The sequence below is a fragment of the Microcaecilia unicolor genome, chromosome 3 (genome assembly GCF_901765095.1).
Source record: "Microcaecilia unicolor chromosome 3, aMicUni1.1, whole genome shotgun sequence".
Taxonomy (NCBI): domain Eukaryota; kingdom Metazoa; phylum Chordata; class Amphibia; order Gymnophiona; family Siphonopidae; genus Microcaecilia; species Microcaecilia unicolor.
In genome coordinates this window covers 331,204,366-331,230,858 of record NC_044033.1, presented here as the reverse complement: position 1 = coordinate 331,230,858, position 26,493 = coordinate 331,204,366, and the positions used below count along the sequence as shown (strand labels likewise).

The window sequence follows — 26,493 nt, the reverse complement described above, 5'->3', positions numbered from 1 at the left end:
AAACCCCGCGGAGTCGGGCGGTTTCAGGGGAAGGCAACTGACGAATGTTTTAGCAAGGCAAGATAGTTCTGCCTAGGAGGCAAGAACTTGAGAGATAAGTGCACAGTTTTCACCTAGTATATACAATTTTAAAAGTGATAAGTGATTTTATAGCACTGAGGTGATTGGGAAGCATATAAAAACGAGCATATGTTGCTCTCCCAAAAAATTTGTTAGAGTTACCCAATGAAAGAAATGCTATGCCACTTTGTAGCAGCATTATTGACTGCAGTTATAGTGGTAAATATCTGAGGGTACTCTATACACATAAATAATATTTTTATTATATTATACTGGTGTGAACTGTTTTACAGCACTCTCTTGAAGTTGGTGGCTATGAGTCCTGGTTTGTGTGTATAAGTTGTTGAATGTTACCAGAGACATTGATATTGTGAATTCGTTTTCAGCATCTAAGCCGGCATCAGGGGTCAAACAAATCTTCTTTGGTTGTTATTCGATTAAAAACCAAGAGAAAAACTGGTTATGTACTTCCCTCAAATTCAGAAGTTTAAGAACTCAACTATAATACGCCTCAACGGCAATACACAGAAGTGACGTCAGTAGTACTATTGACGTCACTTCTGTGTATTGCTGTTGAGGCGTATTATTGTTGAGTTCTTAAACTTCTGAATTTGAGGGAAGTCCATAACCAGTTTTTCTCTTGGTTTTTAATCGAGTAACAACCAAAGAAGATTTGTTTGACCCCTGATGCAGGCTTAGATGCCAAAACACGGCTGTGTCGGGTCGTTTCATGATTATTAATAAAGTTCTTCGGATTTCCTCCACACTTGTCCTTCCCCTTTTTTGTTTTTATTCCTTTACATACTAGAACAGTCCCAGTATGGCAGCCCCTGCATTGCTTAGGAGGAGGAAGGTCATCAGGAAGGAGAGCATCATCTGCTTGTGCATCAGGTTTTAACAAATTCACTTCTTCTGCAGTAATTAGTTAAAAGTTTATTTTTTAAAATACTAGTAAATATTCTAGAATAAGAACGATTTTGAAAATCAGAAATGATTGTTTAAATTTAAAACCTTGTTTCTCTTGTCCCAACAGACTTCATTTGTTGTTGATGAAGTAAGCAATATCATTAAAGAGGTAAGTGAAGGTTTTGTTTGCTGAAGATGCCAAGCAATTTGAGGCTATCTTGTCTTTTTATATTAGATGATAGTTGTGCTCTCTACCCATATCTGACACTTTATTACAGATTTGTACTCCAATGAAGGCTGGTAAACATAATCAATATAAACAAATGGGGAAAGCATATGGAAAAAGGCTCATAGATTTCTTTGCAGCCCCTTTGCGTATGTGTGTTTTGTTAATATATGGCCTAGCTTTGGATCTACCACTGGAATAGTGAGGGCCAAGGCTATGAAGCCTAAAATAACTAAAGTACTGACTAGGCCAAATATCTGTAAAAAGCAGGTCTGAACCATGAGTTCTGACACAAACAGGTACAACTGTCACTTTAAATCAGATGAACAAAATGGAGTCTATTAGTTTTGTATAGAAGGCTACAGAGGTTATACAGGGTTCTTAAGATGGTGTGAAAAGTATGTGAAAACTATTGCAACAGGGAACAGGTGTCTCAGAAATGAGATGTGAAAAAAAGAACTTGTTCCCAAAACATACTGATAAGCCCGCGTGGGAAAGTATCATCTCAGAAATTGAGAGCTAGGTATCTCACCATTGACTTCTATGGAGAGTTTGTGTATAAAAGAGGGGACAATTTGCCATAGCTTTGGTATCCGCCCCAACGCTTATCTCAGACGGCGAAGCTCTGTCCGGTTGTACCCAGAATCTATCTGCTGAATGTACCTGATTAAAGTCTGATGCCTGTACTTGTACCAACTTGAAGACTTGTCTTTGGGTAAGAAATAAAATGTATCTATCTATTTAAACCTATCTCTGTCTTTATTCTATCTTCTCTTTACCTTACATTTAGCTTACAAGGCAGATCACATACACTCAGTTTCTGGAGAAAGTTAGACAGAATTTTAATAAGCATTATCTGGGAACATAAATGGCCCAGAGTATACCTAGATCCAGGAAGACAGAAAGCAGTAGTTATGGGAATTAGAATTCTATTACAGCCCCTAATGCAAACCCAGAACAGACCTCCTTGTGATTGGGTGACAATGGAGGTTGAAGAAACCACACAGAACCTGTTATGTGAAGTAGGTATCTTTAGTCCCCCGTGTGATCTGGAGTCAGAAAGAGGTCCAAGAGGGGGAAATTAAAACAGTTTGTAACCGTGTTGTCTCTGTTCTCCGAGGACAAGCAGGCCATTAATTCTCACAAATGGGTAATGCGGCATCACGTTGCCCGGTCCGGAGCTTATAACAAGCTTAACAGAGCTTTCTGGAGTGTGAGACACACTCCACCACGCATGTGAGGATGCCTTCCCGCCTGCCGCAAAGACATGGTTATCGCAGTTGTTTTTCTACCGCAGTGAGTAGAGGTTACATTTGTGCTTTCTGTTCACCCCTGATCTGAAAGAGCTTCGTTTTTTCCTGCATTTTCTCGTTTTTTTTGTGATTTTTATTTTTATTTTTTTTACACTGTGCCTCTTCTGGGCTTCAGTCTTTTTCTTTTCTTGTACAGTTTTAGTTCCCCCCCCCCCCCCCCCCCCCCCCCCCCTTTTTCAAGTTTCCTTTATTTTTTATTGACTTATTCTGCATTTAGGCCTAGTCTTCGGTTGGGTCTTTCCCTTGACTTTTTTCTGGTGCCTTGTTCTTTTTTTTCAGGCATCATTGCGTTTTTTGATTTGGCTACAGAAGTTTTTCCGTCCATGTCCACTAATGTACCCAGTGACTTTAAGCGCTGTACCCGGTACAATTGGACAAACATAGTAACATAGTAGATGACGGCAGAAAAAGACCTGCACGGTCCACCCAGTCTGCCCAACAAGATAAACTCACATGTGACATTTTTTGTGTATACCTTACCTTTATTTGTACCTGTCTTTTTCAGGGCACAGACCGTATAAGTCTGCCCAGCACTATCCCCGCCTCCCAACCACCAGCCCCGCCTCCCTCCACCGGCTCTGGCACAGACCATATAAGTCTGCCCAGCACTATCCCCACCTCCCAACCACCAGCCCTGTCAAAGAGACCCATTCTTGGTGTCCTCAGTGCTTAGGGCCCGACCATAGATCTTCCAACTGTGACCTTTGCCTTCAGATGAGGAAGAGGACTCAGATGTCCAGAGAGGCTCAACACGTGAAGATTTTTGGAGCCAGATCAGAGTCCTCGACATCGGCATCAACGTTGAGGACTGCATGGGCATCGGTCCATATGGCTGCTTTGAGATACTGGGAGCAGTAGTGCGTCAAGTGGGTCTCCACCTGTCTGGACACCAGCTGATGGACAGGACCTCCGGAACCGGCCAATGTTGGACCCGACCCCAAGGCAACATGAGGATTTGACAACGTCCTTGTCAGCACGGAGGAGTCTTGATGCTGAGCTCTGGGCGAAGACCAAGAAGCATTGGTATTAGTTGTCCTTGATGCATGGTGCAGGAGCTTCGAGGCATCAAGGGATCCTGCACCCGGGAAGCGTCGGCGCAGGGAGGATCGCACCCCCTCTGTTCAGGAGGTACCGATGCATCTGTCCCCAAGCAGCCAGGACCCAACTCCTATCTCGGCCCCATCTATTCTGCAGCCTGTCTTGGAGCCTGCACCCCAGTCTTCCCCAATGTTGGCCCTCATTGAGTATATCCAGGCCTTGCTCCCTGAACTGCTGGATGGCCTTTTTCAATGGGGTGCATTGGTATCAGGGGTGCTTATGCCTACCATGCTGCTTGTTGTGACCCTGCTTGGCCCTCAGCCTGTGGTGCAGCCTCTGACACCGGCATTGCATGTGGCCCTGGTGTCACAGACTAGTAGCCCCTCAACATCAGTGGAGGAAGCTTCACTGGTGTCGACGTGGGAGCCGACTCCTCGATGCCCCTCACGGGTATATGGCTTCTCAAAGTTGAGGCAGGCTCGGTTTCAGCCCTCCCATGAGGAGTTTTTGTCTGGCACGGTTGAGGAATGCTCATGGGAGTTGGAGGAGGGTCCATTGTACTTTTTGGAGGATGAGTCCAATGGCATCCCCTCTGAAGCCTCCCCTCAGTTGTACACAGAAAGTCAAATACGTTAGAGTTTAACTTTAAAAAAGGAGACTATGATAAAATGAGAAGAACGGTTAAAAAAAAACTTAGGGGGGCAACTGAGAGAGTAAAAACTGTACAACAGGCGTGGACGCTGTTCAAAAATACCATCCTGGAGGCCCAGGCCATACATATTCCGCGAATTAGAAAAGAAAGACGGAAGTCCAAAAGACAGCCGGCCTGGTTGAAAAGTGAGGTGAAGGAAGCTATTAGAGCTAAAAGAAACGCCTTCAGAAAATGGAAGAAGGAACCGTCTGAAAATAACAAGAAGCAGCATAAGGAGTGTCAAAGCAAAAGCAAGGCGCAGATAAAGAAGGCCAAGCGGGATTATGAAAAAAAGATAGCATTAGAGGCAAAAAAACATAGTAAAAATTTTTTTCAGTATATTAAAAGCAGGAAGCCAGCAAAAGAATTGGTTGGGCAGCTGGATGACCGAGGGGTAAAAGGGGCGATCAAGGAAGACAAAGACGTAGCGGAGAGACTGAATGAATTCTTTGCTTCGGTCTTCACCGAGGAAGGTTTGGGTGGGATACCGGTGTCGGAAATGGTATTTCAAGCGGACGAGTCGGAGAAACTTACTGACTTCACAGTAAACCTGGAGGATGTAATGGAGCAGTTCAGCAAACTGAAGAGTAGCAAATCTTCTGGACCGGATGGTATTCATCCTAGAGTACTGATAGAACTGAAAAATGAGCTTGCGGAGCTACTGCTAGTGATATGCAACTTATCCTTAAAATCGAGCATGGTACCGGAAGATTGGAGGGTGGCCAATGTAATGCCGATTTTTAAAAAAGGCTCCAGGAGAGATCCGGGACATTATAGACCGGTGAGTCTGATGTCAGTGCCGGGGAAAATGGTAGAGGCTATTATTAAAAACAAAATTACAGAGCACATCCGAGGACATGGATTACTGAGACCAAGTCAGCACGGCTTTTGTGTGGGGAAATCTTGCCTGACCAATTTACTTCAATTCTTTGAAGGAGTAAACAAACATGTGGACAAAGGGGAACCGGTTGATATTGTGTATCTGGATTTTCAAAAGACGTTTGACAAGGTACCTCATGAAAGGCTACAGAGGAAATTGGAGGGTCATGGGATAGGAGGAAATGTCCTATTGTGGATTAAAAACTGGTTCAAGGATAGGAAACAGAGAGTAGGGTTAAATGGGCAGTATTCACAATGGAGAAGGGTAGTTAGTGGGGTTCCTCAGGGGTCTGTGCTAGGACCCCTGCTTTTAAAAATATTTATAAATGATTTAGAGATGGGAGTAACTAGCGAGGTAATTAAATTTGCTGATGACACAAAGTTATTCAAAGTTGTTAAATCGCGACAGGATTGTGGAAAAATTACAAGAGGACCTTACGAGACTGGGAGGCTAAATGGCAGATGACGTTTAATGTGAGCAAGTGCAATGTGATGCATGTGGGGAAAAAAGAACCCGAATTATAGCTACATCATGCAAGGTTCCACGTTAGGAGTTACCGACCAAGAAAGAGATCTGGGTGTCGTTGTCGATAATACACTGAAACCTTCTGCTCAGTGTGCTGCTGCGGCTAGGAAAGCGAATAGAATGTTGGGTATTATTAGGAAAGGTATGGAAAACAGGTGTGAGGATGTTATAATGCTGTTGTATCGCTCCATGGTGCGACCGCACCTTGAGTATTGTGTTCAGTTTTGGTCGCCGCATCTCAAGAAAGATATAGTAGAATTTGGAAAAGGTGCAGCGAAGGGCGACTAAAATGATAGCGGGGATGGGATGGCTTCCCTATGAAGAAAGATTAAGGAGGCTAGGCTATTCAGCTTGGAGAAGAGATGGCTGAGGGGAGACATGATAGAGGTATATAAAATAATGAGTGGAGTGGAACAGGTGGATGTGAAGCATCTGTTCACGCTTTCCAAAAATACTAGGACTAGGGGGCATGCGATGAAACTACAGTGTAGTAAATTTAAAACAGATCGGAGTAAATGTTTCTTCACCCAACGCATAATTAAACTCTGGAATTCGTTGCCAGAGAACGTGGTGAAGGCGGTTAGCTTGGCAGAGTTTAAAAAGGGGTTACACAGTTTCCTAAAGCACAAGTCCATAAACCATTATTAAATGGACTTGGGAAAACTCCACAATTCCAGGAATAACATGTATAGAATGTACGTTTGGGAAGCTTGCCAGGTGCCCTTGGCCTGGATTGGCCGCTGTCGTGGACAGGATGCTGGGCTCGATGGACCCTTGGTCTTTTCCCAGTATGGCATTACTTATGTACTTATGTAGGGTCCATTGTACTTTTTGGAGGATGAGTCCAATGGCATCCCCTCTGAAGCCTCCCCTCAGCTTAAAAGGAGAAAATCTCCTCCGGAAAACCTTTTATTCCCCTTTTTTGTGAAGGAAATGGCTGAGGCTAAGGTTCTCGAGGTTATGAATTTCCTCCTAGGGAGACTGTGACTGTCCCTCTCCATGAGGTACTCAAGGGAAGTCCTTGATAGGAGTTGGGAGTCCCCTTTGTTGGTCCGTGACCTGCCTAAGAAGAATGACACCATGTATTGGATCCACAGCACACCTGGTTTTGATAGGCCCCAGTTGCCTCACAATTCCATGGTGGTGGATCCGCTCTCAAAAGGGCCAGGAGTTCTATAGACTATGCCTCGGTGCCCCCAGGCAGAGAAGCTAGGACTTGGCCACTTTTGGGAGGAAGATGTTCCAGGCCTCAATGCTTTTGTCCCGTATATAGTCTTACCAGGTCTTTACGAGCGTGTATTTGCAGGATTCTGTGCACAAGCTGTTAGACTTGGCGGACACTCTCCCACTAGAGCAGGCCGAGTCAGTATGCCAGTTGGCCAAGCAGTGTATGCAAATCAAGTTTATGACTATTTATTGTGGATATCCTGAAAATCTGACTGGCAAGGGGTACTCCAAGACTGGACTTGGGAAACGCTAGACTAGAAGTGCGCATGTTTCCCTATCTAGTCAATTGGATGGTGAAGAGCACATCAAAGGAAGGAGTTCAAGAATCTATATGCAGAAGCATTCAGGTGCTAGAGCTATTAGGGTTTGTCTTAAACTACCCTGAGTTCTACCTTACCCTATCTCAGCAATTGTCATTTATAGGAGCCCTGCTAGACACGACTCAAGCCAAGGCCTTCTTCCTGAACCATGCATAGAGGTTCTCACCTCTGTCATTTGAGAGATTTGCTGGAGTCAGCAAGTATCAGCTTGGCAGATGTTAAGAACGGTAGGCCAGATGGCCTCCATAGTACTTGCAAACAACAAAATCGGAAAAATCCAAAGCTCACCAAGTACGTGAAATATCAAAACCCAAAATTTGAGCTTGGCATCATGTGACTATATTTTATCACCTTAAATGCTGTTGTTATAATCATTTATTTTCTATCTAGTGTAATTTCAGAGTGGCCTAGTTTTATTGAAAATTGTAATCCGCATTGATCCTCTATTGGTATACAGCAGTATAGAAATTCTGTTGTATATTGATGTACTTACCCTGTCTCAAGTAATGCTGCAGTCAGATCAGGAAATTAGCTTCTCTCTTCCCCCCTCCTGTTCCTCCTCTAATTTTCTTTCTTTCCTGTCCTATCCATCATTGGGAACCTATAGGATGTTATCACTGTCACAACTTTCCTCAGGAATTCTCTGTTGTGGTAGCTAATTCAGAACAATTAACACCACAAGACTCTGACAACAGATGCATCCACTCTAGGGTGTGGAACTTATGTAGATGGGCTTCACACCCAGGGTCATAATACAGGAGAGGCTACATCAAATCAATCGCCTTGAGTTAAGACCTATTTGGAATGTTCTAAAGGCTATCAGAAATTGGCTAGGAAATCGAATTATCTTAAATCAGACAGACAACCAACTGGCAATACGTTATATCAACAAGCATAAGGATATAGGATCATATCTCCTGCATCAGAAAACAATCAGAATATAGTAATGGACCATCTCTTTCAGGGGATGGCACTCGGAGTCACTTACCTGGCAGGGGAAAACAGTTACCTGGAAGATAAACTGATCGGAATCATGCAACCACAGGAGTGGTCCCAGAACATGGACATTGCCCAGAAGATCTTTTGAGAGTGAGGCACCTCTTTGGTGAATCTTTTTCCCATGTATTTCAACAAGAAAGTCCCTCAGTTCTGTTCCAGAACAGGATCACACAGCAGCCTAGCATTGGATGCCTTGCTCCTCAGCTGAGGGAAGGGTCTTCTGTATTTGTATTCTCCACCATCTCTCATAGTGAAAACTCTCCTGAAGCTGAACCTGACCGGGGAAAAATGGTTCACATCGCACCTTATTGGCTGAGGCATATTTGTTTCCCTCTACTTCTGGAGCTTGTCTTAGAAAACCCATGGAGGCTGGAGTTTTTTCCAACCCTAATCATTCAGAACGATGGGTCTCTTTTGCATCCCATCCTGTAGTCCCTTGATGTTGAGAGGTTAGAAGTGTATTCCTTGAACCTGCAAGAGGGTGTCTTGAGTTCTTCTTGCTTACAGAAGAGATTTCACTAGGAGGTCATATAGTTTCAAATGGAGGACATTGGTGTGAGGGCATGGCTCTAGATCCTTTTTCCTATCCAAACATAAACTGCTTGAATAGCTTCTACACTTGTCTGAGTTGGTCTTAAGACCAGCTCTGTGAGAGTTCTCTTTATCATAGTTGGACCTCATCACCATCTTTGCTCAGTCTGTAGTTGTTCACTTCATGAGGAGCTTTGAAGTCTCCATCAAGTCTCCAACCATGTCATGGAATCTTAATGTTGTCCTTACCTAACTGATAAAAGGTCAATTTGATCCACTTGATTCCTGTCACTTGAAGTTCCTGACCTAGTGGTGGTCACTAGTGCGCAGTCAGTGAGCTCCAGGCCCTAGTAGCTGATCTGTCTTGTATCAGATTTCATCACAACAGAGTGGTACTGCGCACACATCCTGATGTTGGAATTCTATTTTAACCAGTCAGTTGTTCTGCCAAAGTGCACTGAATGCTTTGGACTGCGAGAGAGCCTTAGCCTTTTATCCAGAGCAGACTAAAACCCTTAGAAAGTCCATCCAGTCTTTTGTTTCAACCCACAGTAGGATGGAGGGCTGCCATCAGTAAACACACTTTCTAATTGGCTCGCAGACCGTATCTTCTTTACTTATGCCCAAGGAGGGCTGACTCTGGAGGGTCATGTCACGGCTCAAAAAGTCAGAGCCACCTAAGATCAGAGCTGTAGTTTGGTCTTCTGTCCACACATTCATATCACACTACTGTTTGGAGCAGGATTCCCAATGCATCAGCTGGTTAGGTCAAACAGTCCTACAGAACTTATTTGCTGACTAGAATCTGACAACCCTCTCCCCCCCCCCCCCCCCCCGTCCATATATTTCTGTTGCAGGTTATTACCAAAATTAAAAAGAATTCTTAACCTTATTGCAGTTTTTACTTTGTTCTCTGGACCTTGCCTATTGCAGGCCTTTTCTCACCATCTTTAATTTCAGAGAACCTGCTTATCCTCAGAGAAAGCAAAGTTACCTGTAGCAAGTATTCTCTGAGGATAACAGAATGAATATTCTTTTTTTTTTTAATTTGTATTTATTTATTGGTTTTGTATAATAACAAACATGTTGCTTATCAAACAGTCATTCACTGATACAATCCAAAATATTCCCGTCCCCCTCCCTCTCCCCACCCCTCCCTCCCCAGCCGATTATACATTTAAGTTACATGTCATGTGGGTTAAGCTCCGATATTGAGTCCATAATTCTGAAGATTCATTATAACGTCCCAATCTTTTGTCTGTAAATTTCTCCATTTCACCAATCAAAGATAGCTTCAAGAGCCAGTCCTCTTCTGAGGGTGCCTCTAATTGTTTCCAATGCCTAGCTATGACAGTTTTTGCTGCTGCCAAACACATTCTTTTAAACCGGCTCTGCCATTTAGCTCCTCGTCTATTACCCAATCCAAGCAAACACCATTGAGGTTCACATGGGAAAGGCTTCCCCGTGTGGGCTGCTATCTTTGTAGCAACATTTCCCCAGAAGACCTGTATTTTAGCACAGGACCACCAAATGTGTAGATAGGTCCCCTCCTCATCTCCACATCTCCAACACCATTGTGATGTCCCTGGAAACATAACATGCAATCTGTGTGGGGTATAATACCATCGTGACAGGATTTTGAAAGCATTTTCCTTTATCAGCACACAGGTTGAGGCTTTAGTAACCTCAGCCAAAATTGCCTTCCACTCGTGTGCTGTAAATTCCTTATGCAAATCCCGTTCCCACTGAAGCATATAAGGACATTTCTCAAAGGTCCTTCCCCTTAAAAATTTATACAATATAGAGATAGTACCTTTCATTTTCCCCAAGGAGCTCCACATGTTCTCTAGGCCCTCAAACTCCTCCGGGTCCGCCTTCAACCACCCTTGTGTTTGTATATAATGTTTGACTTGTATGTAGAAGAATTGTTCAGTATCTAAAATCCCATTTTGCTCTTTAAGCTCTGCAAAGGGAACCATTTGTCCATCATCCATTAGATCTCTAAAACAAATTATCCCCTTCTCTGCCCATCTCCTTGCCACCGGATGACCCATCCCTATCTGAAACCCTGGTTCCCCCCCAATGTATGCGTAGGATGAGGTGAGCCTGGACTGCCACAGTTTGCTTCTAACCACTGCCCACAATATTAAGAGGTGTTGCACGAAAGGATTGGAAGTCAATGTTGTGTACATCCTACGTGGATAGGAGGCCCAAAGTACTGATTTTAGACATTGATTCGGCACCATAGATTGATCAAGTTGGGCCACCACTGAAAGCCTATCTTGGCTCCATGCGGAGATGAACTTTAATTGAGCAGCCCAGTAGTACCATTTAAGGTTTGGAACCCCTCGTCCCCCCAAATCAACTGACTTCCATAACAACTTTCTGCTTTGCCTAGGCGCTTTGCCCTCCCAGATAAATCTCAAAAGAGCTCTCTGCAATTTCTCCAACTCTCCCTTAGGCACCAATATTGGTAATGTCTGAAAGAAGAATAGCACTCGAGGTAAAATATTCATTCGGACAACTGCTATACGCCCCCACCATGACAGCCATTTCCCCGTCCATGCTTCCATATCTGCTCGTACCTGTTGAAAAAGTGGTATATAGTTCAGATTAAATAATTGTGAAATCTCTATAGGTATCCTGACCCCCAGATATTTAATCTTATCGTGCCTTACACGGAATGGGTATGTTCGCATGAGCTCTTGCATCCAAGCCTGTGTAATGGAAACCCCCAACAACTCCGATTTGTCATAATTGATCTTAAAGCCCGACATGCGTCCATACTCTGCTAAAGCTACCATCAGGTTCGGAAGGGTCAATGCAGGGCTTCCCACAAAAAATAACACGTCGTCCGCAAATAATGCTAATTTGTGTTCTATAGTCCCAATTACTATCCCTTTTACATCCGCAGATTCTCGAATCTTCTGCGCTAACGGCTCTATATAGAGCGCGAAGAGCAGCGGAGACAATGGGCAGCCCTGGCGAGTTCCACGTTCTATCTGAAATGTCGACGTGTACCCACCATTGATTTTTAATCGAGCTATTGGCCTTTCATATAACCTATGGAGCCATCCCAGTAGACCAGTCCCAACTCCCATATGTTCCATAACTTCCCATAGATAGGGCCACTCCACCCTATCAAATGCCTTTTCTGCATCTGTACTTAGCAAAGTGACCGGCATATCTTGTCTCTTAGCCTCCCATATAACATGCAGTGTACGACGTACATTATCTGCTACCTGCCGGCCCTTAACAAACCCAGATTGGTCAGTATGTACTAATTTTGGTAGGATTGCACCTAGCCGGTCTGCCAACACTTTTGATAATATTTTTATATCTAGATTGATCAGCGAGATTGGTCTATAGGACCCACATATAGCCGGGTCCCTTCCTGGCTTTAAAAGCAGAGATATTCCCGCCTCATGCATACTAATGGGCAATGACTGACCCTCAAAACAGGCATTACCCACTCTCATCAACAAAGGTCCCACTTCCCCCGCAAAAAGTTTGTAAAATCTGGCGAAGTAGCCATCCATTCCCGGGGCCTTTCCTCCCTTAAGATTCTTAATGACTCCTGTGATTTCATCAAGACGAAATGGAGCTTCCAGCTTACGGCTCTCCTCGCTAGTCAGTTTGGACAGCCCAAGTCCCTCAAAACTCTGCCGCACCTCAGCAGCTTCCAACCCTATTTCTCTTTTGTAGAGCTCTTTATAAAAAGTTAAAAATTGAGTTCTAATTTCGTCATCCCTGTAATATAGCTGATCCCCTGGGCCCTTAATTTTTGTAATGGTATGATTTCTCTGCCTAGCCTTAAGGCAATTGGCCAGCATTTTCCCTGACTTATTACTATATTCATAAAATTTATGTTGGAGGAGCTTCCTCATAAATTCCACCCGCACTATTTGTAGCTTTTCTAGTTCCATCCGGCACCTCCTGAGCTCTTGCAAGTCTTTTGCCAAACCCCCCGCCTGGTGTTGTCTTTCCAGATGAACCAGTCTGGATCTCAAATTGAGTTCCGCTGCTTCTCTGGCGCGCTTTTTACGAGCCCCCCACTTTATGAGATGCCCTCTTACCACCACCTTCAATGCATCCCAGAGCGTCCCATCTGAAACCTCCCCCGTGTCATTGCTTATGCAGTAAGACTGGATCACTTTACGAATATCTGCACAAATTTTGTGGTCTCCCAGTAATGACTCGTTTAATCTCCAGAAGAGGAGCCGATCTTCCTCCCTCCACCCCTTCAGTTCAAGTTCTACTGGAGCATGGTCTGAAATACTAATGGGGCCAATCTCAGAATCTAACACACTATCCCAGAGTGTGCGACTGCACCAAATCATATCTATTCTAGTATATGTAGTTTGTGAATGAGAAAAAAATGTATATGTCTTTTGGCCTGGGTGTCTGAGCCTCCAAACTTCAACTAAATCTAACTGTGAAGTCAATTGTTTTAGTTTTTTACTGTGGGTCACATTTATGCTGCCTCCTCCTCTAGAGTGGTCCATTGGTGACATACAGTGGGGGAAATAAGTATTTGATCCCTTGCTGATTTTGTAAGTTTGCCCACTGACAAAGACATGAGCAGCCCATAATTGAAGTGTAGGTTATTGGTAACAGTGAGAGATAGCACATCACAAATTAAATCCGGAAAATCACATTGTGGAAAGTATATGAATTTATTTGCATTCTGCAGAGGGAAATAAGTATTTGATCCCCCACCAACCAGTAAGAGATCTGGCCCCTACAGACCAGGTAGATGCTCCAAATCAACTCGTTACCTGCATGACAGACAGCTGTCGGCAATGGTCACCTGTATGAAAGACACCTGTCCACAGACTCAGTGAATCAGTCAGACTCTAACCTCTACAAAATGGCCAAGAGCAAGGAGCTGTCTAAGGATGTCAGGGACAAGATCATACACCTGCACAAGGCTGGAATGGGCTACAAAACCATCAGTAAGACGCTGGGCGAGAAGGAGACAACTGTTGGTGCCATAGTAAGAAAATGGAAGAAGTACAAAATGACTGTCAATCGACAAAGATCTGGGGCTCCACGCAAAATCTCACCTCGTGGGGTATCCTTGATCATGAGGAAGGTTAGAAATCAGCCTACAACTACAAGGGGGGAACTTGTCAATGATCTCAAGGCAGCTGGGACCACTGTCACCACGAAAACCATTGGTAACACATTACGACATAACGGATTGCAATCCTGCAGTGCCCGCAAGGTCCCCCTGCTCCGGAAGGCACATGTGATGGCCCGTCTGAAGTTTGCCAGTGAACACCTGGATGATGCCGAGAGTGATTGGGAGAAGGTGCTGTGGTCAGATGAGACAAAAATTGAGCTCTTTGGCATGAACTCAACTCGCCGTGTTTGGAGGAAGAGAAATGCTGCCTATGACCCAAAGAACACCGTCCCCACTGTCAAGCATGGAGGTGGAAATGTTATGTTTTGGGGGTGTTTCTCTGCTAAGGGCACAGGACTACTTCACCGCATCAATGGGAGAATGGATGGGGCCATGTACCGTACAATTCTGAGTGACAACCTCCTTCCCTCCGCCAGGGCCTTAAAAATGGGTCGTGGCTGGGTCTTCCAGCACGACAATGACCCAAAACATACAGCCAAGGCAACAAAGGAGTGGCTCAGGAAGAAGCACATTAGGGTCATGGAGTGGCCTAGCCAGTCACCAGACCTTAATCCCATTGAAAACTTATGGAGGGAGCTGAAGCTGCGAGTTGCCAAGCGACAGCCCAGAACTCTTAATGATTTAGAGATGATCTGCAAAGAGGAGTGGACCAAAATTCCTCCTGACATGTGTGCAAACCTCATCATCAACTACAGAAGACGTCTGACCGCTGTGCTTGCCAACAAGGGTTTTGCCACCAAGTATTAGGTCTTGTTTGCCAGAGGGATTAAATACTTATTTCCCTCTGCAGAATGCAAATAAATTCATATACTTTCCACAATGTGATTTTCCGGATTTAATTTGTGATGTGCTATCTCTCACTGTTACCAATAACCTACCCTTCAATTATGGGCTGCTCATGTCTTTGTCAGTGGGCAAACTTACAAAATCAGCAAGGGATCAAATACTTATTTCCCCCACTGTATATGTGTTAAAATCACCTCCTAAAATCATATGACCTTGTTGGAATTGGGAAAGTTCCTCTGTCATTTTATCGAAAAAGTCCCCCTGCCCCACATTCGGAGCATATACATTCACAATAGTCACAGGTTTACCATATATAAGTCCCTTTACCGCCAAACATCTGCCTAGGACATCTTTATAAATATCATCAATTATAAATGGTATACCTTTCCGAACATAGATTACAAGCCCTCCCACTTTTCCTCCTCTTTTATCAAAATGAGCTATACAATCAGCAAAAGATTTGTGCTTGAGCAAATGAGCATCACCACTCCTAATATGTGTTTCCTGTAGCATTACTATATCCCAATGAAGCCGTTGCATCTCCCGAAATACAAGACTGCGCTTTGATGGGGAGTTCAACCCATTGACATTCCATGTACCCACTTTTAACCCCTGACCCCCCCTCCCCCTCCCCTCCCCCCCCCCCCCTGAAGTAGCTGGTAGAAAACCTGCCAGCAGATGGTTCAGAGGAAGTAACTCCTCGCCAGAGCAGACTATTATTAGGCTTCGTATGAAAAACCCCCAATTGCAATACACTGTTTCAATCCTTATCCCTCTCTCTAATCTTGTCTTAATATTATTGCTAGCCAACATAAAACATATGTATTAACAACATTTCAGGAGCGACATGAAACTGTCACCTAAACTAAACATGTTCAACCAACTGGTTATATAATTAACGCTGTATGGTATGCATCCAGTTCTCACTATCGTGTGTTCAGGTCCCACTCTTCTTTGGAGATCTTCGAGGACTTGTTTCCTTTCTGGATCCCACTCTCTGCCATGTGGATGCCATGCGTGACTGATTCGCATTTGTAGAGGTTGATCCAGGAGCTTCTGGTGGCAAATCCTTACAGCCCAGATCTTTCAATATAGTCCACGCCTCTCCTAGCCGTGACACCCTCCGGGATTGACCTCCAACTGTAAATTGTAATCCAAAGGGAAATGTCCATCTATATCTAATGTTGGAGTGTTGAAGATATTGAGTAAGATCTTTAAATGATCTTCTACGTTGTAGGGTGCCTAATGCCAGATCTTGAAATATCGTAATTTTCTGGTTTTCCCAGAGGACATCACCCTTAGCTCTTGCTTTTCTCCAGATCATGTCTTTGATTGTATAACTTGAAAAACAGACGATTATATCTCGAGGTTGAGAGGACCTCCTGGGTCCCAGGCTTCTATGTACTCTGTCAAATTGGATTGCAGGATCTCCTTGTTCCTGCTGGGTCTCTGCAGTCTCTCCCAGAATAAGAGCACATATTTCTCTAATGATTTTAGCACAATCCATATTTTGATCAGTATCTGGTATGCCTTTAAATCTGAGGTTACTTCGCCGTGAGCGATTTTCCAAGTCCTCCAGGTCTAATTCCATTTTAGCCTTATCCTCTTTCAGGGATTGAAGTTCTGACTTTAACTGGTGCACTTCGCTTCCCACGTGCTCCAGTTCACCCTCTGCCTGCTCCATTCTATGCCCGATTTCCCGCATGTCTTTCTGTAAATCTGTGACTGCCTCCTTAATCGTCTTGCGAACAGATGACATTTCTGCTTTCAAGGCTTTAAACCATCGAGCGACTTCTTTTTTGGTGATCTCTGTATCGCTATCATGTTGTTCCATGAGTCCTTCCGCCTCCGATTCGGAATCTGCGGCCGCCATTTTGGCGCGTGTCATGTGCGATATGCTGCCGGAGTTCGCTGCTCCGTCGCGCTTCTCCGCCGTGAATTAAAATTTATCTAATTTTTTCCGGGTCGCCATAGGCTTGTGTTGGCCGCTGTGTTTTTTATCTGGAGGTCGAATTTTCGGGGTTTATTCGCCGTTTTCGCCGTCGCTCTAGCGGAGCTCCGGAATCATGCGTCCATCCCCAACGCTGACGTCACTTCCTCCCCCAGAATGAATATTCTTAATACCCACCCACCTCTCCTTGGAGATGCATTCTATCAGCAAAATTAGATTGATATGGTTCTGCATGATGACAGTGGGTGGGAAGACACATGCATGCACACTTGGCTGCTTCCAAATGCTTCTGGAAATAGAACACCGAGGAGCGTCTCCTGCAGGGACTCAGTTGATGTCACATCAATAAGAATATTCATCCTCGGAGAACACCAGGTGAGTATCTTTATGAGAAAAAAGCAAATCATCAAAGTGTATGAAAACTTTGATTAGTAAACAAAATTAGAACTCGCTTATTTTTTTATTTTATTTTTTGCCACTGTTCAGGATTTGGGGGGGAGGGGAGATGAACATGGGCAGGTTTCCTTCTGGATCTAACCCCAACAGCTTCCTCCATGCATTTCACATGTTCAGAATGTAGGAACATGGTATCGTGCTTCAGACACTACCATTTTCATGAATAGGCAACCAAACTTTCTTGTGCACAGACTGAAGATGATAAAGAGGAGGAGGCTGACCAGAAGCTGCCTTTTATAGTTGTGCATGTCAGATTGTCCCAGAAGCATAACAAAATTCTCTTTTGTCACCAGCCAGGTTGATCACAGACTCCTGCTGTCTCTCCCACTTCCGCCGCTTTGGCACACTTTTAATTATTCATCCATTTTCATTCAGATTTGTGCTTCAGTTGGTAGAGTACACAGTGATTGACTTGCGATTTATGTGCCCTTAATAACTCTAGTATTTAGAATACCAAAGGGAAACAGGCCAGTTTAGTTCAGTAGAAATTTCACAGAGGTGCCTTGTGATATCATCAAGTACTTTGAAAGCTGTGCTGCCATTGGCTTCTTCCTGTTGTCAAAGAAGGAAACCTAGGGATCATGAAATGTTCATAACTGCCTTGTTCTTTCAGATGCTTTATTAAATCTTTACCTTGTTTCGTACAATTAAATGTAATGTTTTGCTTAAAGATGCACAGAAGCCTGGTTTTCCTTTTTAATCCCATTATTAAATGAAAAACATTCTAAACTTTAAATATCTTTGAATCTGTTGGAAGTAGCACTGATGTTAGCATATCTATTTTTTTAGTCTATAGAAAGTGCAATTGGTGGTAATGCTTACCAACACAACAAGGTGAACCATTGGACTACAACTGTGGTAGAATCAACTCTGAGTCAACTAACAAAACTGGGGAAGCCTTTCAAGTATATTGGTAAGTGTCTCCTGTTTTGCCAGATACTTCATTGACTTCTGTGTGTTAGATCAACCCTTAGAACTAGTTCATAGCACTTCCCTTAAAGTTCTGTCAAACAATCACAAGCTGTCTAAAAATGTGCATTTTGATATTATACATTTTGATCCCTTTTTTTGGAAAGTGAATCATAAAATGTGCACTTGGACATTTGCACACTGAAGGGCCATTTTACTAAGGTACGCAGGCACCTGCGTGTGTCAATTTGGAACTACTGCCCAGCTACCGCGTGCCCCGGGTGGTAATTCCATTTTTTACGCACGTCAGAAGATAATTTTTATTTTCTACCGTGTGGCACTAACCGGGCAGTAATCTGCAGTGTACGCGCGCTGACGATTACTTCCCGGTTAACGTGTGAGACCTTACCGCTAGGTCAGTGGGTGGCGGTAAAGTGTCAGGCCCAAAATGGGTACGTGCAAATTTTTATTTTCACGCACATCCATTTTCGGTAAAAAAAAAAAAAAAAAAAAGGCAGGCCATTCTTTGGCACACCTTAGTAAAAGGACCCCCTTGAGAGTAATTCTATAAAGTGGTGCCTAGAAGGCACCTGTTGGAGGCCTATTCTGTAAAGAAAAGTAAGCCCCTACTTTTTTTTTTTTTTACAATACTAGCTTAATAGGTAAGTCAGCCATCTAGCTGATGTAAATGATTCCATCTGGATTGCTGCAAAATGTGCATAAATTATAGTATTCTGTAATTTGTGTGTAATAATGTGCCCAGACTCTACTCACCTTTAAATTATGCACCATTGCTGTCCTTAGTGTCCTTACCAGATCAGTCCAGAACCTGTGGGGTGTATCTGTTGGCCAGCAGATAGAGACAGAGGTTCTATAATTATGGGCTCTAAAGTGCACTGTTCAGTCTCAGGTGTTAGTATTTCTCTGTCTCCGGCAGATGGAGGCAGGCACACTGTGTAATTTCTGAACAGACTGGACTAAAGCTCCTGGTCTTGTCAGAGGACCAATTCTCAGTTGATTAGTGGATGCTATGCATTTAAGGCTTTTCTTTGTGGAAGAAAAGAGATCTCAGAAGAGGCTGAGATTTCCAAGCCTGGAACCATAGATAGCAACCAGCATACTTGAGGCGAGGTGTGGATGTGCTTTAACGAAAAGCTCCTGCGAAGACCATCAATTGGTTTTCACAATCTGGAAGTTGGCAGATGACAAGGAGCAAGTTTTGGCAGCTTATCTCAGGTTGCACGTCATGGGGGAGAGCCTACAAAAAAGCATGCTCATCTTTGACCAGACTAAGGCATATTCAGCTGCTTCAGCACAGTTATGCGTTGCTCACAGAAGCTTTGGGAAGGCCGCCATTTTCATGCCGCCATTTTTCTGTGGAACTTACTAATTCATGCCTCTGCAGGAGAGTTGCAGTACTCGGTTCATGGCTTAGTGTTTGAAACGGTCTTTTTGAAGCTACAAGCACAGTTGAGAAGATTTCCAGCCCTTCCAAGGTCGTCTTTTTTTTTTTTTTTTTTTCTACTTAAATATTTTTATTGAAAAGATTTAGATAAACAGTGTACAATGTAACAAATATATAATACAGCATAAGCCAGACTCCTGTGTAAATGAAATCAAATCCACATAACGCTGAAGAGGTTCTCCCCAGTCCAAGAACTTTTGAGCAGTGCGTTTCCGGTAAGCCGTGAGCTGTTCCATTGTAACCACAAATTTTAGTTTGGCTTGCCACACTCCCACTGTCGGAGGAGTGGATGCCTTCCAGTCCTTCCCTAAGGTACATTTTGCTACCAGAAGGCAGGCCATTAGGATCTTTTGCTGTTGGTCCAAACAACTCCCAAGGCCCTCAAATAATAATCAAAGGCCAGGAAATGGGTTCAGAAAAGTCCCTGCAATTGAATTAGCCATACTTAGTATTCCCATCCAAAATGAATAGACAGAAGGGTAATACCACCACATATGAATATAAGTTCCTTTATCAGCACAACCCCTCTAATACCACTCTGGTATAGAGTGATCAAACATATGAAGATGCTCTGGTGTCAGATACCAACACATCAAAACTTTAGAGTTACATTCCCGCAGTGAGGCAGAGATATTACTCTTGGAATCTCTCATAACAATCTCTGACTTGGAAGACAACTCAAATTCCTGGCCGAGGTCCACCTCCTATTGATGCAGATATGGGAGTTTAACAAACTCAGACCCTCTGAAAAATAAATAAAGAGCAGAAATTAAGCCCTTCACCATTTTACGCTGCACCTATAAATCCTCTAGAGGGCCCACCTACCACCTAAAGATCCCCCCAGATGATCCACCTATTAAACTGTGCCTACATTGCAAGTAGAAAAAAAGTTAGAGCTCCCCAATCCATACTTCTGCTGGAGGCACTGAAAAGCAATCGAATGATTGCCTTGAAATAACTGGAAGATGTATTCTCCGAGGACAAGCAGGCTGCTTGTTCTCACTGATGGGTGACGTCCACGGCAGCCCCTCCAATCGGAAACTTCACTAGCAAAGTCCTTTGCTAATCCTCGCGCGGCCGTCTTCCCACCCGAACCGGCTCGTGTTCGTCAGTCTTCTTTTGTCCGCGCTCGGTACGGTCGTGTTTTGCGCCGTTCGCGCCCCTTAAGTTGACCCTCGCGTGTCTTTTTGACTTTTCGCTAAGAAAAAAAAAAAAAGGGGATTCCGGAGAAGGGCCTTTTGGTCTTTTTCCCTTCCCCCTATTTCTAGTTTTTGGCCCCGTTAAGTTTTCTTTCGTTTTCGGGGTAGGCCCTTTTGAGGCCTCGGGTCGAGTTTTTTTTCTCCCCATCTTTTTGGTGCCTTACCGCAATTACGAGTTTTGATTTTGCCGGCGTGATTTTTCCGCCCATGTCATCGAAGTCTCCCAGCGGCTTCAAGAAGTGCACCCAGTGCGCCCGGGTAATCTCGCTCACTGATAGGCACGCGTCGTGTCTTCAGTGTCTGGGGGCTGGGCACCGCCCGCAGGCCTGCAGTCTTTGCGCCCTTTTACAGAAAAGGACTCAGGTAGCGAGATTGGCCCAGTGGAACGTTTTGTTCTCGGGCTCTTCGTCGGCACCGGGAGTATCGAGTGCGTCGACAGCGTCAAGACCTCCGCCCTCAGCCGCGACGGTATCGATTGCATCGAGGCATCGACCCTCTGCATCGTCGGGGCCAAGGCATCGGAAGGCGGCGTCGGTGGTACCGGGACCTCCGCTTCTGCTGATGTCGTCGGACGGTGGTGCTTCGTCTGGAGTGCAGGTGAGGGCTGTCCATTCCCCTGCTGGTGGCGGTGAGCCTTCGGGTGGGTCTCCCCCTACCCTGAGGGCTCCTGCAGTACAGCCCCCCCCCCCCCCCCCCCCCCCCGAGACCGACCTTCTTCGGCCTCGGCCCCAAGGAAGCGACGGTTGGATTCTACGTCCTCCTCGTCGGTACCGGGAAGCTCCGGTGACATGCTTCGTTTGAAAAAGTCAAAGAAGCATCGACACCGGTCTCCTTCCCGCGTCGGTACCGAGAGCTCTGGGTCGCCGAGGGAGTCGGCACCCAGTAGGCATCGGCACAGGGAGGACCGCTCACCCTCTGTTCAGGAGGTGTCGATGCGCTCCACCTTGGACAGCCTGGAACAGCCTCCACGCCCGGAACAGACTCTGACTTCGACTCCTGCATCGGCTTCCATGTCTTTCTCCACAGCCGCCCTGCAGGAGAGTCTCCGGGCCGTTCTCCCAGAGATCCTGGGAGAGCTGTTGCGCCCTTCCCCTCCGGTACCGGGTGTGCTTGCACCACCAGTACCGTCGAGTGAGGCGCCAGCTGGCCCCTTGCCGCTTGCGGTACCGACTGTGGTTGCCTCCCAGGAAGGCTCCCCGTGGCTCTCATGGCTGCGTGCCTCCAACCTGGAGAATAGGATCCAGCAGCGGATTGCGGACTCGCCTTGCCGTGTGGATAATATTTTTGGAGAAAAGATCGAACAGGTGGTAGAGGAGCTCCACCAACGGGATACCGCTTTCGACAAGTTCTCCCGCCGGCAGCCTTCAGCTTCTACCTCCACAGGTAGACGTTTTTATGGGGGAAGGAAGACTGTTCCCTACTCTTCTGGCAAGCATAGGTACAATCCTTCTTCTCGACAGCCTGCTGCCCAGGCTAAGCCCCAGCGCACTCGCTCTCGTCAGCAGCGTGCGACTCAGCAAGGCCCCTCGGCTCCCCAGCAAAAGCAAGGGACGAGCTTTTGACTGGCTCCAGCAGAGCATAGCCGCCATCCAAGTGTCAGTGCTGGGCGATCTACCAGTCGGAGGGAGGTTGAAAGTTTTTCACCAAAGGTGGCCTCTCATAATCTCCGATCAGTGGGTTCTTCAAATAGTCCAGCAAGGATACACCCTCAATTTGGCCTCAAAACCTCCAAATTGTCCACCGGGAGCTCAGTCTTACAGCTTCCAGCACAAGCAGGTACTTGCAGAGGAACTCTCCGCCCTTCTCAGCGCCAATGCGGTCGAGCCCGTGCCATCCGGGCAAGAAGGGCTGGGATTCTATTCCAGGTACTTCCTTGTGGAAAAGAAAACAGGGGGGATGCGTCCCATCCTAGACCTAAGGGCCCTGAACAAATATCTGGTCAAGGAAAAGTTCAGGATGCTTTCCCTGGGCACCCTTCTCCCCATGATTCAGGAAAACGATTGGCTATGCTTTCTGGACTTGAAGGACGCCTACACGCACATCCCGATACTGCCAGCGATTTCAGCTGGGTACACGTCACTTCCAGTACTGTGTGCTACCCTTTGAGCTCGCCTCTGCGCCCAGAGTATTCACGAAGTGCTTGGCTGTAGTAGCAGCGGCACTTCGCAGGCTGGGGGTACACGTGTTCCCATATCTCGACGATTGGCTGGTGAAGAACACATCCGAGGCAGGAGCGCTACAGTCCATGCAGATGACTATTCGCCTCCTGGAGCTACTGGGGTTTGTGATAAATTATCCAAAGTTCCATCTTCTCCCAGTACAGAGACTCGAATTCATAGGAGCTCTGCTGGATTCTCGGACGGCTCGTGCCTATCTCCCAGAGGCGAGAGCCAACAACTTGTTGTCCCTCGTCTCGCGGGTGCAAGCGTCCCAGCAGGTCACAGCTCGGCAGATGTTGAGATTGCTGGGCCACATGGCCTCCACAGTTCATGTGACTCCCATGGCCCGCCTTCACATGAGATCTGCTCAATGGACCCTAGCTTCCCAGTGGTTTCAGGCTGCTGAGGATCTAGAAGATGTGATCCATCTGTCCACGAGTTTTCTCAAATCCCTGTATTGGTGGACGATTTGGTCCAATTTGACTCTGGGACGTCCTTTCCAAATTCCTCAGCCACAAAAAGTGCTGACTACGGATGCGTCTCTCCTGGGGTGGGGAGCTCATGTCGATGGGCTTCACACCCAGGCCCACGGCAGACTGGCATCGGATGCTTTCCTCCTGGACTGGGGGGAAGGTCTGCTGTATGCTTATCCTCCCATACCTCTGGTGGGGAAGACTTTGTTGAAACTCAAGCAAGACCGAAGCACCATGATTCTGATTGCTCCCTTTTGGCCGCGTCAGATCTGGTTCCCTCTTCTTCTGGAGTTGTCCTCCGAAGAACCGTGGAGATTGGAGTGTTTTCCGACCCTCATCACACAGGACGAAGGGGCGCTTCTGCATCCCAACCTCCGGTCTCTGGCTCTCATGGCCTGGATGTTGAGAGCGTAGACTTTGCCTCTTTGGGTCTGTCAGAGGGTGTCTCCCGCATCTTGCTTGCTTCCAGGAAAGATTCCACTTAGAGGAGTTACTTCTTTCTATGGAGGAGGTTTGCCGTCTGGTGTGACAGCAAGGCCCTAGATCCTCGCTCTTGTCCTACACAGACCCTGCTTGAATACCTTCTGCACTTGTCTGGTCTCAAGACCAACTCTGTAAGGGTTCACCTTAGTGCAATCAGTGCATACCATTACCGTGTGGAAGGTAAGCCGATCTCAGGACAGCGTTTAGTTGTTCGCTTCATGAGAGGTTTGCTTTTGTCAAAGCCCCCTGTCAAACCTCCTACAGTGTCATGGGATCTCAATGTCGTTCTCACCCAGCTGATGAAACCTCCTTTTGAGCCACTGAACTCCTGCCATCTGAAGTACTAGACCTGGAAGGTCATTTTCTTGGTGGCAGTTACTTCAGCTCGTAGAGTCAGTGAGCTTCAGGCCCCGGTAGCCCAGGCCCCTTACACCAAATTTCATCATAACAGAGTAGTCCTCCGCACTCACCCTAAGTTCTTGCCAAAGGTTGTGTCGGAGTTCCATCTGAACCAGTCAATTGTCTTGCCAACATTCTTTCCTCATCCTCATTCCTGCCCTGCTGAACGTCAGCTGCACACATTGGACTGCAAAAGAGCATTGGCCTTCTATCTGGAGCGGACACAGCCCAACAGACAGTCCGCCCAATTGTTTGTTTCTTTTGATCCCAACAGGAGGGGAGTGGCTGTGGGGAAACGCACCATTTCAAATTGGCTAGCAGATTGCATTTCCTTCACTTACGCCCAGGCTGGGCTGGCTCTTGAGGGTCATGTCACGGCTCATAATGTTAGAGCAGTGCTGGTCTGTGCAGTGGGAGAGGGGAGAAAGAAACGTGCTGCACGATTTAAAAAAAAAAAAAAAAAAAAAAACAACCCCAAAGCACTGGTCTAAGGTGAGAGCAAGGCTGGCTACACTTTCATGGGAAACCTGCAGGAACTGTTTCTGTTCCCATAGGAGTCCTGTGATCCTGGAGGGAATAATTGCAAACCCCGTTCCCGTGTAGATCTCTAATGGAAATGACAGTTGAACAGAAGTAAGTAAATGAACACTGTTGCATTGTCAGTTGAAATAGTGAGCCTGCAAAGAGGTGGGAAAATGTGGGGTACAAATGCAATAAATAAATAAAATAACACATGAGGCTGCACAATGCCCTTATAAACTAGAGCACAGAATTTTATAATGTCTCCACAAGGTCTGGACTGATGTGGTAGGGCTAAAGGAAAAAAAAATAATCAGTAAGACATAAACTCTTCTTTAAGTGCCATGTTATAGAATAGCATGTTGCTGGAATATTGGCATTATAAATGCTAGTATTCTGTTCATTTATGCTTGTTCTTGGCACCTAAATGTTAGCACCTTCTCTATAGAATTATTCCCTTCTAGTTTTGATAAGTGGGCATTATACAAGTTTGGACAGCCATCTGTCCTAGTCAAATTTTAAACTTTTGCAAAAAAAATTATATGTATGAATTTACCCCCAAAGCACTTTGAAAAATTTCCAGTAAAAAACTATTTGCCACTGTGGGTTAATAACTCTACATATATCGATGATTTCCGATCTTGTCCTGGGGGCCCCCAGCCAGCCACATTTTCAGGATATCCATAATGGATATTCATGAGTTCAATTAGGGAACCCCTGACATATATTATGTATTTGAAAAAAGCTGCAACTGAATAACCCTGAGTAAACCTCTCTAGGGAGTGTGTTAGATCTTGACCTATTTTGCCATGTAGTACATGATCAACTTAGTATATATGAGAAATAGTCTTACGGTTCAACAATTTTTATTGATTACTCATCACAATATATTACTACCTACATAGATTCTGAACGATGAATAAAATGTGTAAAATTACATGATATAGCAAAAAAAAGCCTCTCCGTTCAATTTTATATATAAAAACATATATATAAAAACAAAAAGCATCCATCTCCCCTGCAACAAGAGGCAGAAGTCTATTTACAGTAAACAAATTACACTTCAGACAGAGAGAGGGATCAAAAAAAGGCGGCTAAGGCACAAAAGTATAGCAAAGCATATAAGACCCTCATCCCTCCAACTTCCCTCCACTGACCACCATCAAAACTCAAGAAGCTGGAGAAAGCCTGTACTCTTCTAGCTCCCTCCAACAATCAGAATAAATGGGAAAATCCCCCATCGGTCTCTGAACCAGGCCTCCCGCCACCCATCTTCCCATTTCTAATGCTGTCTCCTACCCCTACTCAACCAAATTGCAAAACTTCTAAATGAACATATTGAAACCCCAAACCTATGATAACTGTCTGGAGGATCCACTAATAACATTTACAATTGAACTTCTTGCTCTCTGGGAAAGCAAATGATGGCGAAGGTCCCAACTATCAGAAATCTGCGTTTACGTTTATACATGCCCCTCATTCCCCGAGATTCCAACACACACAGATTGTGTAGTTCACATCTTCACTCCCAATAAGAAGGTGGTTCTTTTTGCAGTCAATATCTAAGGGCACTTAAAGCCTTTCCCTTGTATGGCCAAAGCCTTTTTCTATCCAAGAAGCAGACCCCAGGGGTGAAAAGTAATTGATTGGCCAATTATGGAAGACAAATAATGGACAATGGCTCACCAATAGGAATGAAATAAAGGAAAATGCCAGAACATGTTACCTAAATCCCCCCAGGAGTGCCCACATTTAATACATTGAGAAAGGTCAGGATTCCCCTATTTTAGATATTCAATAAGGGTAGAGCAGTACACTCTCTATATTCAGCA

The 26,493-nt window shown here is 45.2% G+C and overlaps 1 protein-coding gene across 1 annotated transcript in view; it reads left to right on the top strand.

Moving 5' to 3' along the window:
• LOC115466858 (dynein light chain Tctex-type 1) overlaps positions 1-26,493 on the top strand; it is an 80,284-nt gene that overhangs the window by 26,138 nt on the left and 27,653 nt on the right. The window contains exons 2-3 of the mRNA XM_030198416.1: positions 1,094-1,135; positions 17,845-17,968. Coding sequence (XP_030054276.1) covers positions 1,094-1,135; positions 17,845-17,968 — 166 coding nt within the window. The remainder of the gene's footprint in view (positions 1-1,093; positions 1,136-17,844; positions 17,969-26,493) is intronic.